The sequence below is a fragment of the Dermacentor albipictus genome, chromosome 8, assembly GCF_038994185.2.
Source record: "Dermacentor albipictus isolate Rhodes 1998 colony chromosome 8, USDA_Dalb.pri_finalv2, whole genome shotgun sequence".
In the NCBI taxonomy this organism is placed as follows: Eukaryota; Metazoa; Arthropoda; class Arachnida; order Ixodida; family Ixodidae; genus Dermacentor; species Dermacentor albipictus.
In genome coordinates, this window is record NC_091828.1 from 113,775,001 (window position 1) to 113,790,985 (window position 15,985).

The window sequence follows — 15,985 nt, forward strand, 5'->3', positions numbered from 1 at the left end:
ATATCCTGATAAATAACGGACTAAACCTAGAGAACCTAGCTCCCATGAAGGAATTAAGTCTATTGAACGCTGTAACTGCAACTAATGCACTTACAAAAATTGTCCTTACTGTATAGATGTATGTCTTAAACTCTGTATTTCCCTTTTTCTGTTCTTTCTCTGCAGCGGGCGTGCCAAGGAACAAAGATGGCGGCGAAGCTTCCGCTCCTCGCCGCCCTGCTGCTGGCGGCGCTGGCATCGTGGCCCGAACTGTGCCAATCGAAACCCACGCGTGCGAGCCACGGTCACGTGGCGACCTCTAACGCCGGTAAGAAAAACCGTTGCGCTGCATCTGACGTACGCCTGACCAAACTTTCTCCCAGATCTCATTCCCAAATGTCAAGCATGCTAATACGTTGCCTCTCAATAGCATGTGTATATCGAAGGCAACAAAAATTCAAGAGAAAGAACACGAGATTGTTTTTTTTTTCTTGTAAGGATTTTCGTAAGGGCAATTGACGGTAGTTTTGCACCACTCTGTCCACGTCCCTCACCTGACGTACTATTCGCGGTACCGGAAAACACGCGGATAATCAGCAGTAAATATATCAGCCGCTTTAGAGCACGCTACAATGTATAGTTAAATGTGTCCGACGTATCGGTAATATTCACGCTTTGATTTCTCAACTATTATTGGGCAATGCAGGTTTCAAATGCAGGTTAAACGGATCTTCGCACGCACTGCGAAGATCCGCATTGTTGCACAGCCTCTGCCTTGAACATGGGAGGCACTGGATTCGAAACCCGTCATTGCGGCGAAGCCACTTGTTTTATCTGTTATACAGAGATCTCCCCCGACAAACTAGCCAAGCAAGAAGCCATTGTCGATGTTTTCCTATAGAGGAACCGCTACAGCTCAAGGAATATATGGGTTATTTTCTATAAAGCCTAATAGAACGTTATAGAACAACAAAAAAATGTCCTGGAACGACAGAAATAGCTGCATCAGGGAAAATTATAGCAGCGTATCAGAGCACATTGGTGCTAGGACGTGAGTTCTTTGCCACAAATTCTGACTTAACGGTAATGCTTGATCTAGGTCTTTTCAACAATGTCTTACAGCTCCGTAGAATTACGAGCGGGCATCGAAAGGTAGGAATAAAATGCACTCGCATTCTCCGCTCTCTAATATTTCACTACGCCAGCGCATTACCACTTCTTGTCGTACCGTTATACATCTATTTCCAGGGGCGCCGCAACATTGCAGTGCACATCGACAAAAACCACCTCTTCGGGAACGACGTAGAACATACAGCGTTACGAAAAAGGTCGAAATAAATCAGCGCGACAGCCGTGAAGCCAACTGTGGATAATCAGTTTGCAGCTCTGTTTCATTTTTTTATTTCTTGCGCACTTCGAGATAGCTCCGAGTCCTTGCGACCTATACCAAGAATAAGAAAGAATTCTCCGGCAAATTCTGAGACGACCTTTATTACCGACCTCTGACACTCACGCTCAGAAAGTCGCGATCGCAACCACCGGCACAAAGCCAATTTGAAAAATTTTTGTACATTTCGACACAATTCTAAGTTATACCGAGACCTATAGCAAGGAATACGAGCTAAATATCCGCAAATTCTTAGACTACCCCCTACGTCGACCTCTCCGATGATCACGCATTCGCACACAGCCTCACATATACAGGCGCGACTTCAACAACGGAATACTAATTTTAATTTCCTAGAAGCGGTTTGGCTTACATTAGTCGCTCGCTACACGTATACACTCACGATTTGCTCCATATGTGGAATGAAATACGCCGAGACGTAAGCAGTAGGGCGCGCGAATCATGCATCACGGCTTTTGCTAATCGCTGGGACTAATTCGGAAAGGAGGAGTAACGGGCACTCCCGTTACGCCGCCGCCAAGTTCCCAGTGACGGACGGCAACAAATCATGTCTGCGAGATCCGCCACATGCTCAAGACTAAAGCTAAAGCAAAATGAACGTGATTTGTTTTTTTCGCTGGTAGTAGCTTGAGGACATTAGGATTCAGAGCGCTCGCTACGCCGACAGCGTGTTAAACACGAGCGTGAGAGCGAGCGACGTGATCGCTTAAAAAAAAAGAAGGCGGGGATGCGTCTACGAAAATAGGGTTGGCCCCGGCATGCCCGTAACCTGACCTTCACCCCAACACCCGATATCGCGGGAGATGCTTGTTTCCAGCTAACCTTTATGCACCTCAACTTTCATCATAGATGCGGAACGCCAGAGGAATGCTAGAGGGGAGCGCAAGCTCACTGCGTGGTGCCAAGATGTTAATGCTATTTTAATGACACCGTCAAAGTTAGAATCAATCTTCTTGCTTAAGGCCTTTTAGGGCACAAGTACGATCTTTCTGCCGCACATACACACACACACACATACACACGTATCCGGGTTTGGTTCGCAGAGAGGCTGCATCCATTCTGCAGCTATTCAGGCCATAACTTGATACAAGTTGACAGGTACAGCGCACTAACGTGCGCCCCCTGCATTCGTAAGGAACCTGGCAAGGTCTCCTTACAGATGCCTGCTCAGCGGGCTACCGGGTTTTGCAAGCGCGAAGAAAAATGATTTTTAATTGTGTCATTTGGCTTCCGTGTGCGTGTTGCCCTGTAAACTCGTTGGCTGCAGCGAGGAACGATGAATGCGATGTCCGGAATGTTTCTGCTGGAACAATTCGAGCTAAGGTCCATGGCGTAGAACGTGCGGGAAACTCACGATCAAGGTTAACTTAAAAGACGGCTTCTAGCTGTCTTTAAGACGAATATGGTGACACAATGAAACCAGAACAAAGCAGAACCGAGAACACACAGTTTTGTGGTACTGCAACTCCTTTGTCGTTAACTTAGAAGGTTGTCAAGCTTACCTTAAAACACATCTTCTAGCTGTCTTTTAGACGAAAAAGAAATAGTGCAAGGTAACCAGGGCAGAAGAGACACCTGAACACACAAGAACGTTTGCCTGTCCACGTGGCTTACATGCCCTGGTTAACTTACATCTAAGCGTTTAGCTGTCAGTCGAAAAGTGGTAGTGCTAGGCATATATGGAAATAAGAGATGCGGGAACATACAGGAGAGTTTGTGCCTCTCTGCATCTCTGTTCAACCTAGAAAGGTTAGAATGCTGCAAGGTATAGCTCAGAAGACTGCTTCTGTCTTTTAGACGAAAGATGCTAGCACAAGTGGACCAGGAAAAGAAACTGTTTGTGCCTCACACAAAGAATTGTCAGTGTCCCCGCATCTCATTTGTCAAGAAGTTGTCATGGTTAGTTGGCTTCTAGCTGTCTTTTAGACAAAAAATTGTACTGCAGGGAAATAAGGGAAAGGGTGTCACTAGGAACACAGATGAATATCTGTGTGTCACATGGTTTCCTTTTTTCTTGGTTAGCTTACATCTGTGTCAAGGCTACAACAGAAGACAGCTTCTAGCTGTCTTTTAGAAGAAGAAGTGGTAACGCAAGTAAATGAGATAAAAATAAATTTAAAGTGAATTTATTTGACTCAAGCTTATACAAGGGAGGCACGTTGTCTTGGTTTACTTATGTTATCGAAATCAGCTTAGAATCTAGCTTTCTGCTGTCTTTTAGACGAAAAAATTCGAGGCCACCTAAGCACGTTTTACGTGTTGTGAATACAAAAGCATTAATGTCCATTTGAACGCCGGTGAGCGGTCCTTCGAGTTATGAACTCGCGGGCAAGTGAGCCTTTGAGACGCTGGACGCGTTTTGATTGGGCCTCGTTTCGATTTTGACATGACATGTCACATAGCAAGGTGTGGCATGTACATATACCTAAACGTATGCGGAAATTTTCGCCCAAGGAGAACTCCGCCGACGGCAGCACCGACGCCGGATTTGCTGCGACAAGGGGTCCATTAACGCTATCGCGTTAAAAATATGATGCAACTTGTTTTACGCGCTTGACAAAGCTACATATACCCCCAGCCCTCGACACTCGTGCACGCGCTGTGAATTCTCGCCTTAAATTATTTCTTTCCCGATGCAGGTCAATGCGACAAGAAGCTCCTGCCCACACGGAGCGTGGTGTGCTACGTACGGCCAGGTGACCCGCACTTCGATCTGTCGCAGCTCAACCCCTGCCTCTGTACGCACGTCGTCTACGGGACGCTCCAGATAAAGGAGGACCTCTCGCTGGGACCCTTCCTCTACGGTGTGTGGTTGTTCTTATTACTGGATCTCTTGCATCACCAAAGAGACGTACGTCCCCTCCCCCCACCCCCGGAAACGTGCATCCGTCGACCTCGTCTTGACAAAACTTTGGGTGGAGGAGTACAGGGCACCGTAATAAACGCGTTCCCACAATTACATTTAAAAGAAACTGCACTTTAGCAGCGCTGCTAGGAGGGCAACGTTCATGCTTCCTGTTCCCTATAACTCTTTATTATCCATCGCATGCAGGGTTGTGTACAAGGAGCAGTATTGCGCGATGTGCCTGAAGAATTCGCTGGCTTTGATTCGTAAGTTACAGTGTGCGCCATAAAGCAAGTAGTTAAAGCGCTGGTTAGCGAAATTTTGTTAATGTGTCAATTGTGCATTTTTGAATGCTTGCGCATGTCTGCTTCTTCGAGTTACCCAGCTCGAGGCGCTGATTTGTGCTAAATGCCACTGGGAATTTTTCTCTTCCCCTTTTTTAAATTCTCGTATAGACCATGCACAGGCTGTCTTTATTCGTTTTTATAGGGCTGGCGTTAGCGCCGAGTGCTCACTCTATGTCACCTCCCAACTGGGGTGCTGTTCTGTGCATGAAATCCCGCTTAGCTGCGGGTTATGTACATCGGCCATGCAGGCCAGTGCCTAAATGACAGAGTTCGAGAACACGAACTTTCGATAAAAAAGAAAGAACTTTCAGCACTTTTCTCTGTCCATTGTGATTCCCGCATCTGTGAGCCGAGGTTTATTGGTGCTGTCATTCTCGGTAAGATTACGAATGCCCTGGCGCTTGAGATAATGGAAGCATACTACAATAAAGAAAAATACATGTGTATCAGTGACACGTCTGTGGTTCTGCGTGGCGACGAATACGATTTTTTTTTCAATCTTTACTAGATGAGAAAGTTTTGAGGGGATCCCCTTATCTGGCGTAATTTGATGAGCGTTTAAAGCGATGCGGCTCGCCCATGTTCGAAACGGCTATTACGTTGCTTTGTGAATGCTTCTCTGTGAATAGAGTTATAGTTACGAGCGATGCCCTTCTCTTTTTGTTCCTTCCGTGGTTGTTGCGCATCCGGTTCGCACCAGTCATCGTGTACCAACCAGCCCGGCAGCAAGCTTTAGCACGCTATTCTGTGCGTTGACAGATTCCGCCATGTTGTCGAATCCGCCATCTTGTCAGCTCTGATTGGCCGAGAGGGCTGCCACGGCCTCTCTGATTGGCTCGCAATGCCGCCGTTGCGTTATTCGACGATACACGGCCGAATCTGGCGATGTCGCAGAACGGGCATCCCCCGGCAAGTCGAAGACTCGTGGTTTCGACCTGTGGTTCAACGTCGCGCGGCGTCCGAAGCCCGTGGGCGTAAACGCGCGCGGTCTCGTTTGCCCCGGCCGCAGGCAACCTGACGGCCCTGAACGGGCTCCGCCGACGTAACCGGCGGCTGGTGCCCATGGTCGAACTGCGTGGTCTCGACCACGTGGAGCAGGTCCCGACCGAGGAACAGCTGGCGCACCTGGCGCAGCAGGTGTCCCGCACGGTGGCCCCGACCGGACCCCGCGGTCTGGACGTCGACTACCAGCTGCACGGCGTCGACTACCAGGTGGCCATGGAACAGAGGCCCGTGCTGGGACACTTCCTGCACGTGAGTGCATAGCGACGCGTGTGGCTGCGCGCCTTCCATATTTAAGTAGAACGCGTTGCTAAACTATATTTGAACTAGTAGTTTAGCGCGAATAAAACCACGGACACAAGGAAGGCAGACTAGGAGGGCAAGTGTCCTAGTTTGTCTTCCTTGTGCCCGTGGGTTTATTCGCGCTAAACTACTACTTCAAATATGGACGACCAACTAGCCCAACAGTCAACTCTGCTAAACTATAATTCGCGCATGAGACTAAGTAAGATTATTCTTGCGTGAACGAAAAGCGCACAGAGCAGTAACAGTAGGCGAGACGGGCGCTGACCTCCAAGTGTTTACTAAATGTTTGAATTGCATATATGTAGGGGCGGAGCGGGATATATGGCCAATTCATGATGGAAGTATGGCTAGGTGCTAACATATGGGGCAGAAACTTGGAGGTCAACAACGAAGCTCGAGGAGAAGGACCGCGCAAAGAGCGATAGAACGAAAATGTTAGGCGTGATGTTAATACACGGGGAGAGAGCGGCGTGGAGCAGAGAGCAAGCGGGGATAGCCGATATTTTAATCGGCACTAAGAGAAAAAAAAGAATGGAGCTGGGCAGGCCATGTAATGCGTAGGGTAGATGACCGGTGGGCCACTATAGAGTCACAGAATGGGTGCCAAAGAAAGGGAAGCGCAGTCTAGGAAGGCAGAAAATTAGGTGGGGTAATGAAATTAGGAAATGTGCAGGCACAAAGTTGGAATCAGATAGCGCAGGACAGGGGTGGAGACGGCTGAGATAAGGCTTCTTCCTGCAGTTGACATAAAAATAGATTGATGATGATGATGGCTAGGTGGCAGGCGCCGTCGACCTGTAACGAGCTTTTTTTTTTTTCGTTCTCATGACACAACGCGGGACGCACTCAAACGGTTTCGCTGTCAATAATAGCTGACGCAAGCGTTTACGTAGGCAAAAATTGCAGTTTTTCTTGCTCTTGAACAAAATATAGTGTTGTTTGCGTGAATCCTTTCGGCCTTTGGATACAACGAAGTACTCAATTTAACGAAATGATTATCGAGTCCCATCGACTTTATCAAAGAAAGGTTTGACTGTATATCTGGTAACCCCCATTATTATGCATAGCAAAATTATAAACTGCACTGAGTTTTTTCGAGTGGACAATATACCAATAGACAGTGGCGTAGCAACGGGAGAGGGGGCCTCGGGTGCGATGGGCCAGTGGAGGGGGGATGTTATACACGTCTGAAGACACCCAGAAATAGTTGATAGCCTCGACTTCCTCGGTTACACCCGGGGGGGGGGGGGGTTAGAGTGACAGAAGACCTGTGGGCCCCGGGTGCCAGACGACCTAGCTACGCCACTGCCAATAGATGTGCTACCAGTCCGCATCATGTCATAGCCCCGCAGACATGTACGTATACATCAAACTCTTTGCGGTTGGCATTCATGCCATGCGCTTTTCGTTGCAGCACGATTAAACCTAGCCAACTCTCCCCTCTATCTCTGTATTCATCCGTGGCACACAGTAAAAACCCGAGTACATCTCGCCCCCTAGAGGCACGTCCGTACTATAATACACAACACAGGATTCGGCCACACGCAACCAAGCGCGCCCGGCTTGGCGTCAATTCAAGTCCTCGCGGGCTCTCCCGTCCAGAGCCTGTAAGCGCGCCAGCTACATTAGGCGGCCGGTTTGTGTCTGATGTGCGCACTGCTGCTGATCGTGCATCGTTCTCGCCGCAGCACTTCCGGCAAGAGACGCCCATCCGCAACCCGGTCGTGACGGTGACCGTGGCCAAGGAGCCCCACCTCGTGAACCACGCCTACGACTTCAGGACGCTGGTCAGGTATGCGCGGCGTGTCCTTCCTCTGTCGGGCGCGCTCGGCTTTGCTTCTGTATCGCAGCGATGGCAGCTACTGCCGGCTATCTCATATCTGCTGCCTCAGATACTTACTTTACTTACTTACTTACTTTCCTTACTCAGTTTACTTGTTTGCTTACATACATACATACATACATACATACATACATACATACATACATACATACACACATACATACACACACATACACACACACACACACACACATACATACATACATACATACATACATACATACATACATACATACATACATACATACATACATACATACATACATACATACATACATACATACATACATACACTACGTCTGCAGTCATTGTCACCGTTGCTTGTCGCAACTGGTTGCACTGATTCCGCACAAGGCGATCGCCGCAACTCGTGTAGGGTCACACCAGACCCGTATACCGCGTGTATATTTACGAAAAAACGGCGGTAATGGGGTTTGCAACTAGCTATTATTGAGCACCACCTCTGTAGTGAATCCCTATTGACTACGGACGCCAGGTACCACGCGTGTCTACGGATGCGCCGAAGCTCGCGACGCTCGGACCCCTGGCAACTCGGCGATCGCTCCATGGGTCCAACATTGCTCTGCGTTGCATTTTCGCTGCATCAGAGCTACGCCGTGCAGTGAAGGCACAACGCGAGGCAAGGTTCGGGAGGCAAATTTGCAGCGAGCAGCATTGATGAGCTAGGAAAGGACTGGGCGTTTTCCACCCGGAGTACTTTGTCTTAAGTGTAGTTGGGAGTGTTCTTGCACCTTGAGAAGTTAGCACGGACGGACGCTCGGACGGACGGACGGACGGAGAGACTGAGAGGGGGTTGAGGGGCTTTTAAAGTGCGAGCGCGCGGGTGACCAGTACACTGCACAATTGCGAGTTTCAGACTGCTGTTTGGAGTAAATGAGTTGAAAAGAAAAATCAGTAATTGGAGCCCATGTTTTTCCTTCTCTTTTGCGTAGTCATTGTGTTTGCTGCTCGGTTTAAGCAACCGTCGCGGCCCGTTTGTTGGCGCGCAGGAACGCGGACTTCGTCAACGTGCCTGCCTTCATGTTCCACGACGGCCAGCCCGAATACGCCTCACACCCTGCACCGCTCCATGGAGACCGGGGAGCCATGGACAATACGGTACGTGACCACACAATGGGAGATGAGTAACTGCAGCTAGTCGCTGTTTTGTCAGACGTGCACTGCACGGTTGGCTCTGGATCCTTAATTTGTGATGAACCAACTAGCTTGCCCCTAGAGTCTTCTGCCTCAAGTGATCCGTCCAGATGCTCACACTAAGAAGCCGCTGGAACAACTAGACGTGACTGAATTATGATCTCAAAGTGGCATTAAACAGACGGATATTAACAGTTGTGCGAGTAAATTGCGCTCTTGCAACAGCAGAACGACTGCTCTTAGCGTGAAAGGTGTGTTGGTACGCCCAGCAGAAAGACGCAGTACCAAACGACTGGTGGCATCCCCTCAAAAATTTATTATTATTATTATTATTATTATTATTATTATTATTATTATTATTATTATTATAAAAACACGCCGTACTGAAGTTGCGACACCAGCTTACCATGATGTCACGGATTCTCAGATAGTCTAATCTTATCGAGTACGTTTATCGCTAACAAAAACATACACGTTGCATTCTATCATAAGAGGCCAACAGACACTGACACCAAGGACACCATAGAGAAAATTACTTTTGCTTAATAAATGAAATCAAGAAATAATAAATTAATCGAAATGAAAGAGAACGAAAAAACAACCTGCCGCAGGTGGGAACCGAACCCACAACCTTCGCATTTCGCGTGCGATGCCCGATCAATTGAGCTACCGCGGCGCCGTTTCCCCGGACACTTTCTTGGGTATTTAAGCTTCCTAGTAGAACCCTGGGAGTGTTAGCCAGCGCCACCACTCACATACCTTGGCGGCGGATGTGAATGTGAAATTTCTTCGCAGTCAACCCATCCGCTCTCGAGTCTACGTAAAAGTAAATTGGGCAGTTCCCTGCACAACTGCCCACGGTGTTCATCTAAACATCATGTTGTGCGTCGAAGTCTCAACGAAATTAAACTTTTTTTTTCGCGAATTACGTGTTCCCAAATGCATTTGCGATCGCCTGTATAGATATAGATATAGCCAACATCTGTGATAGCTACTCAAGGCCTGCGCGTCACGGCGACATGATGTCGCCTAGAAATGTCAACCCCTTTTGAGGACGGCACGACTTTCGATGTAGGCCTCGTACCTCCTGTAGATGACGTCACGACTCATGTTGCGAGACGCCCACTCCATGAGAGCCCCGAAACTCTCGTGGCCTGCAGGACCTTGAATAAATTTGATTTCCTTCCTTCCTTCCCGGCCTTCAGAAGTCATCGGGGCGAGCAGCCTCCTGAAAGAACTTCGCCGAAGGTGGCTTCTCCGCATTAGTAGTACCAATGTGGTGAAGCCCACTTCTCTTAAAAATTCTTTCTGTTAAAATTTAAACCTATAGCTGTGGCCACAGTATGCGCATAGAGGAATTATTTGAGAGCATGCGATACCGATGACGTTACCGTATAAACAGTAAGTGTAGCTAACGGCGCACCTTTCGTTTTCCTGTGCATTCAAATGACGCCTAAAAAGAACGCCTTGATATGCTAGGTCGGTTCGTACTGGGGAAAGGTTGCACAAGGGCACATCTTTTTTTTTTCAGAAAAGGACAAATGTACAGCGTACATCCTGCACACGCGGTACATACGCTGGCCTGTGCCTGTCCTGCGCCTCCCTCTCTCTCTTCAGCGTTTGTTAAAAGCGCGAACCCCGTTCGAACCTTCAATTACTGGTGCTCGTGCGTGCTGCTTTACGAGTCGGCGTCGCTCGCCGTGCCGTGCGCAGGACTCCCTGGTGAACCTGGTGCTGGCCATGGGTGTGCCCCGGCAGAAGGTGGTGGTGGGCGTCCCCATGTTCGGCATGACCTACCGGCTGGCAGACCCAAACGTCGCCGCCATCGGGGCTCCGCTGTACCACGGCCACGACGACTCCTACCAGTTCAACCACCCGCAGGTACGACGCCACTCCCGCGTTCGGAAGGGCACATCTCTTTGCAGAGAGTGCGTCAGATAAGACGCACGGAACTCGCGTTCGACGAGGGGCACTTCGTTGGGCCCCTCGCATGCACACTTCTGAGCCTTTGAAGAAAAAAAAAGAATTATTCATGAGGTAGACTGTCCCGAGCCTTAGCATACAGTGCATTCGCGAGTCCTTGGTAGACTGTCCCGAGCCTTAGCATAGAGTGCATTCGCGAGTTCTTGGTAGACTGTCCCGAGCCTTAGCATACAGTGCATTCGCGAGTCCTTGGTAGACTGTCCCGAGCCTTAGCATAGAGTGCATTCGCGAGTTCTTGGTAGACTGTCCCGAGCCTTAGCATACAGTGCATTCGCGAGTCCTTGGTAGACTGTCCCGAGCCTTAGCATACAGTGCATTCGCGAGTCCTTGGTAGACTGTCCCGAGCCTCAGCATACAGTGCATTCGCGAGTCCTTGGTAGACTGTCCCGAGCCTTAGCATACAGTGCATTCGCGAGTCCTTGGTAGACTGTCCCGAGCCTTAGCATACAGTGCATTCGCGAGTCCTTGGTAGACTGTCCCGAGCCTTAGCATAGAGTGCATTCGCGAGTTCTTGGTAGACTGCCCCGAGCCTTAGCATACAGTGCATTCGCGAGTCCTTGGTAGACTGTCCCGAGCCTTAGCATAGAGTGCATTCGCGAGTTCTTGGTAGACTGTCCCGAGCCTTAGCATACAGTGCATTCGCGAGTCCTTGGTAGACTGTCCCGAGCCTTAGCATACAGTGCATTCGCGAGTCCTTGGTAGACTGTCCCGAGCCTTAGCATAGAGTGCATTCGCGAGTTCTTGGTAGACTGTCCCGAGCCTTAGCATACAGTGCATTCGCGAGTCCTTGGTAGACTGTCCCGAGCCTTAGCATACAGTGCATTCGCGAGTCCTTGGTAGACTGTCCCGAGCCTCAGCATACAGTGCATTCGCGAGTCCTTGGTAGACTGTCCCGAGCCTTAGCATAGAGTGCATTCGCGAGTTCTTGGTAGACTGTCCCGAGCCTTAGCATACAGTGCATTCGCGAGTCCTTGGTAGACTGTCCCGAGCCTTAGCATACAGTGCATTCGCGAGTCCTTGGTAGACTGTCCCGAGCCTCAGCATACAGTGCATTCGCGAGTCCTTGGTAGACTGTCCCGAGCCTTAGCATACAGTGCATTCGCGAGTCCTTGGTAGACTGTCCCGAGCCTTAGCATACAGTGCATTCGCGAGTCCTTGGTAGACTGTCCCGAGCCTTAGCATAGAGTGCATTCGCGAGTTCTTGGTAGACTGTCCCGAGCCTTAGCATACAGTGCATTCGCGAGTCCTTGGTAGACTGTCCCGAGCCTTAGCATACAGTGCATTCGCGAGTCCTTGGTAGACTGTCCCGAGCCTTAGCATACAGTGCATTCGCGAGTCCTTGGTAGACTGTCCCGAGCCTTAGCATACAGTGCATTCGCGAGTCCTTGGTAGACTGTCCCGAGCCTTAGCATACAGTGCATTCGCGAGTCCTTGGTAGACTGTCCCGAGCCTTAGCGTACAGTGCATTCGCGAGTCCTTGGTAGACTGTCCCGAGCCTTAGCATACAGTGCATTCGCGAGTCCTTGGACGCTTGAGACAAGCGTGCAGATTTCGCGCGATTATCCAGGGGCACATCTCCAAGGAATACGTCCCTGAGCCTTTGGACGACTATCCAGGGACGATCGAGAAAAAAATTATTCGGTAGGTAGATGGTCCCGAGCCTTAGCATACGGTACATTTGCGAGGCTTTGGACGCTTGCACCAAGCGTACGCTCGCCCCCCCTCCCTCCTCCCCCCCACGAGATTTCCCATGATTATACCAGGGCACGTCCCCATGGAACCCGTCCAGGGACGACTACACAATCAAATTCCCTGAGCAATCAAACTCAATGTGCCGAAATAGGTGGCTTCAGTTATGTTCTCAAAGGCCTTCGGGCCATATTTCCTCTCTTCATTCTTGAATTGAGGCTGCGTAGACGATTCCAAAAACTGAAATGTTTTGTAAATTAGGACGAATATGCAGAGAAATCGCAGATGTCCGTACCGTTAAGCACCAGCAGTTGCTGAAGACCGAAGTTTCTAGTTTACATTTGTTACAAACACGAACCCACGAACCCCCCTCTCCCTCCCCCATTCCCACTTTCATCCCGTCTAGCCCTTCCCAACAGGCGGTCGTTTAAGCACAGCCAAACAATACTTGCAGGCGTTGAAAGCTAATTTATCGTCTTGTCCGGCTTTTCATTGTTGTTATTTCTTCCTGCCTGCGCAGTTCTGTGCCCTGCAACACAACCTGAAATTCAGCGTCGAGCGCGACGCCGATCTGACGGCTCCCTACGCGGTCAGCGGAGACGCCTTCATGGGATTTGAGGACGAGCTCAGCTTGAGGCTCAAGGTAAGCACAGCAGTGACCATGGCTCGACGTCTGCGCCTCCTTTTGCTGTGGTAATACATTAACCACGCACCGGAACGCCACCGCCAGGTTCGATTCCCCACAACATTTAGGTGATGGCGGAACATGCGGTGACGCTCGGGGCATTTATGGCAAATTTCACACATCGTCAAGCTATTTTTCAGCTTATTACACGGGGAGAAGAAGGTGATCGACACACACCGCTCTGAACTAATAACTGAAGCTTATTTTCCTGAGCCCCTCTGGAAAATAAACTTCAGCTGTAAGTTCAGCGCTGTGTGTGTGTGCACACTTTGTCACAGTCTAATGCGCTGAAAAAAATACCCCAATAATGCAGGACCCACTATAACCCGACGATCAGCCTTGCCGAATTCACACACTCATTTGAAGCAACATTTTTTTATATCGTTGTTGTTACTGTTGCTGTTGTGGTTCGGTTAGTATCGCCTGTTTCGTCGGTAAGATACACGAAACCCCCAACTGCGTATTTCGCGGCCTCGCGCGCCATTACTTGAAAGCCATCTGCATTGAGGGCAAAGTCTAGGCGCTTCGACAGCTCATATCTTTGCGCGTGCTGCGTTCACGCCGCTTAGTCTGCGTTGAAGCGATAGACAGCACGAAGGTCACTTCGCTCGCTGCTGCTGCCCCACTTGCGTGCTGCGTTCACGCCGCTTAGTCTGTGTTGAAGCGATAGACAGCACGAAGGTCACTTCGCTCGCTGCTGCTGCCCCACTTGCGTGCTGCGTTCACGCCGCTTAGTACGCGTTGAAGCGATAGACAGCACGAAGGTCACTTCGCTCGCTGCTGCTTCCCCACTTGCGTGCTGCGTTCACGCCGCTTAGTCTGCGTTGAGGCGATAGACAGCACGAAGGTCACTTCGCTCGCTGCTGCTGCCCCACTTGCGTGCTGCGTTCACGCCGCTTAGTACGCGTTGAAGCGATAGACAGCACGAAGGTCACTTCGCTCGCTGCTGCTGCCCCACTTGCGTGCTGCGTTCACGCCGCTTAGTACGCGTTGAAGCGATAGACAGCACGAAGGTCACTTCGCTCGCTGCTGCTGCCCCACTTGCGTGCTGCGTTCACGCCGCTTAGTACGCGTTGAAGCGATAGACAGCACGAAGGTCACTTCGCTCGCTGCTGCTGCCCCACTTGCGTGCTGAGTTCACGCCGCTTAGTACGCGTTGAAGCGATAGACAGCACGAAGGTCACTTCGCTCGCTGCTGCTGCCCCACTTGCGTGCTGCGTTCACGCCGCTTAGTACGCGTTGAAGCGATAGACAGCACGAAGGTCACTTCGCTCGCTGCTGCTGCCCCACTTGCGTGCTGCGTTCACGCCGCTTAGTCTGCGTTGAAGCGATAGACAGCACGAAGGTCACTTCGCTCGCTGCTGCTGCCCCACTTCCTCACGCCAGCGTTTTGACAGCGACTGTCCTCGCTCATCGAGTGGGACGTGTTCATGTATGCCCGTGCGCGCTGACACGACGCTTGTTAATTTAGTTAGCAAGCGAATGTTTGCAAGTTTATACGGCCGATAAAACTACTATCCTTACTTTATATAGTTGTCGATCACTTTGCTATCGCAACCGATGCTTCGCCTTTCGGGCGAAACTGCGATTTTTTGTTTTATACATCAGAAATGTAAATGTTCGGAGCATATATAAACAAGCGCCAGTATTAACCGTATCTTTTACAGCAAAGTAAGCAATTAACGGGAGTGAGAAAAAATAATAAGTGATGCATGAGAGCGTATTGTCTATAGTTTATATATCTAATAGAAAACACTTGAAAATGAGAGATGGAAGCAGTAGTAATCGTTGTTTTAAGAAGTACTAACAAATGTAATTCACGAAAGGCGTGCGACTCTTTGGCTTTCCGAAGAACGTTTCCGTTGCGGACGTTATTAACCTCGTAACTAGACAGAGGCCAACTATATAGACATGCAATTCAACCAAATTGTAGAGCTTCCTATATTTGGGTTTTACACACATATAGGCTTACAGGCTGTATGTGTGTATGGCTGTATGGACAGGCATACAGGCTTCCCCTCTGCCTGTATGCCTGTCCAGACACACAGGCAGAGGGAAGCTATCGCTGACCAGAAACGGCGCGGTTTGCTATCCTTTGCGCGAAGGAGGTGGAGACAGTTTAGAGATGTAATGAGAAAGTGTGTACATGTAGCTACACCAAGATTCCTTCATGCAGGGGTCTTGGCGACTAACGTCTTTCTAACCCCCCACCCCCTTCCCCCGCCTCCCTTCGATCGCAGGGCAAGTACATTCAGGTGCAGGACCTGGGCGGCGCGTACGCGTACGCCGTCAACGACGACGACACCCGCGCCGTGTGCGGCCAGGGCCACTTCCCGCTGCTGCACAGCCTGCACGAGGGCATCACCGGTGTGGTGCACGGCGCCACGGGACAGATCGAGTACGTGCCCACCAACAGCGAGACGCGCATCGTGCGCATCGTCGACCAGCGGGGCCACAACCTGGACGTGGAGGGCCTCAACTCGTACAGCGTCGCCGGGTTCACGTGCACGCGCGCCGGATCGTACCGGCACCCGGAGGACTGCTCCAAGTTCTTCCGCTGCGTCAAGTACGACCAGCGGAAGCACGAGTACACCGTGTTCATCTTCGACTGCCCGCCGGGGCTCGTGTTCGACGAGAAGATCGAGGTGCGTGTGTACACCCGCCGATGCCCACCTGTTGTGGGGGACAACGGGTTTCATTGGTGTAGGTACTGTAGAAACGATGTGTTAAACTATTGTGGTGT

At 50.1% G+C, this 15,985-nt stretch overlaps 1 protein-coding gene across 1 annotated transcript in view; it reads left to right on the forward strand.

Annotated features, from left to right (window-relative positions):
- LOC135920086 (uncharacterized) overlaps positions 1 to 15,985 on the forward strand; it is a 76,155-nt gene that overhangs the window by 55,383 nt on the left and 4,787 nt on the right. The window contains exons 2-9 of the mRNA XM_065454144.1: positions 166 to 307; positions 4,027 to 4,191; positions 5,589 to 5,833; positions 7,576 to 7,679; positions 8,741 to 8,849; positions 10,599 to 10,766; positions 13,078 to 13,200; positions 15,483 to 15,887. Of these exons, the coding sequence (XP_065310216.1) occupies positions 187 to 307; positions 4,027 to 4,191; positions 5,589 to 5,833; positions 7,576 to 7,679; positions 8,741 to 8,849; positions 10,599 to 10,766; positions 13,078 to 13,200; positions 15,483 to 15,887 (1,440 nt within the window). The 5' untranslated portion in view covers positions 166 to 186. The remainder of the gene's footprint in view (positions 1 to 165; positions 308 to 4,026; positions 4,192 to 5,588; positions 5,834 to 7,575; positions 7,680 to 8,740; positions 8,850 to 10,598; positions 10,767 to 13,077; positions 13,201 to 15,482; positions 15,888 to 15,985) is intronic.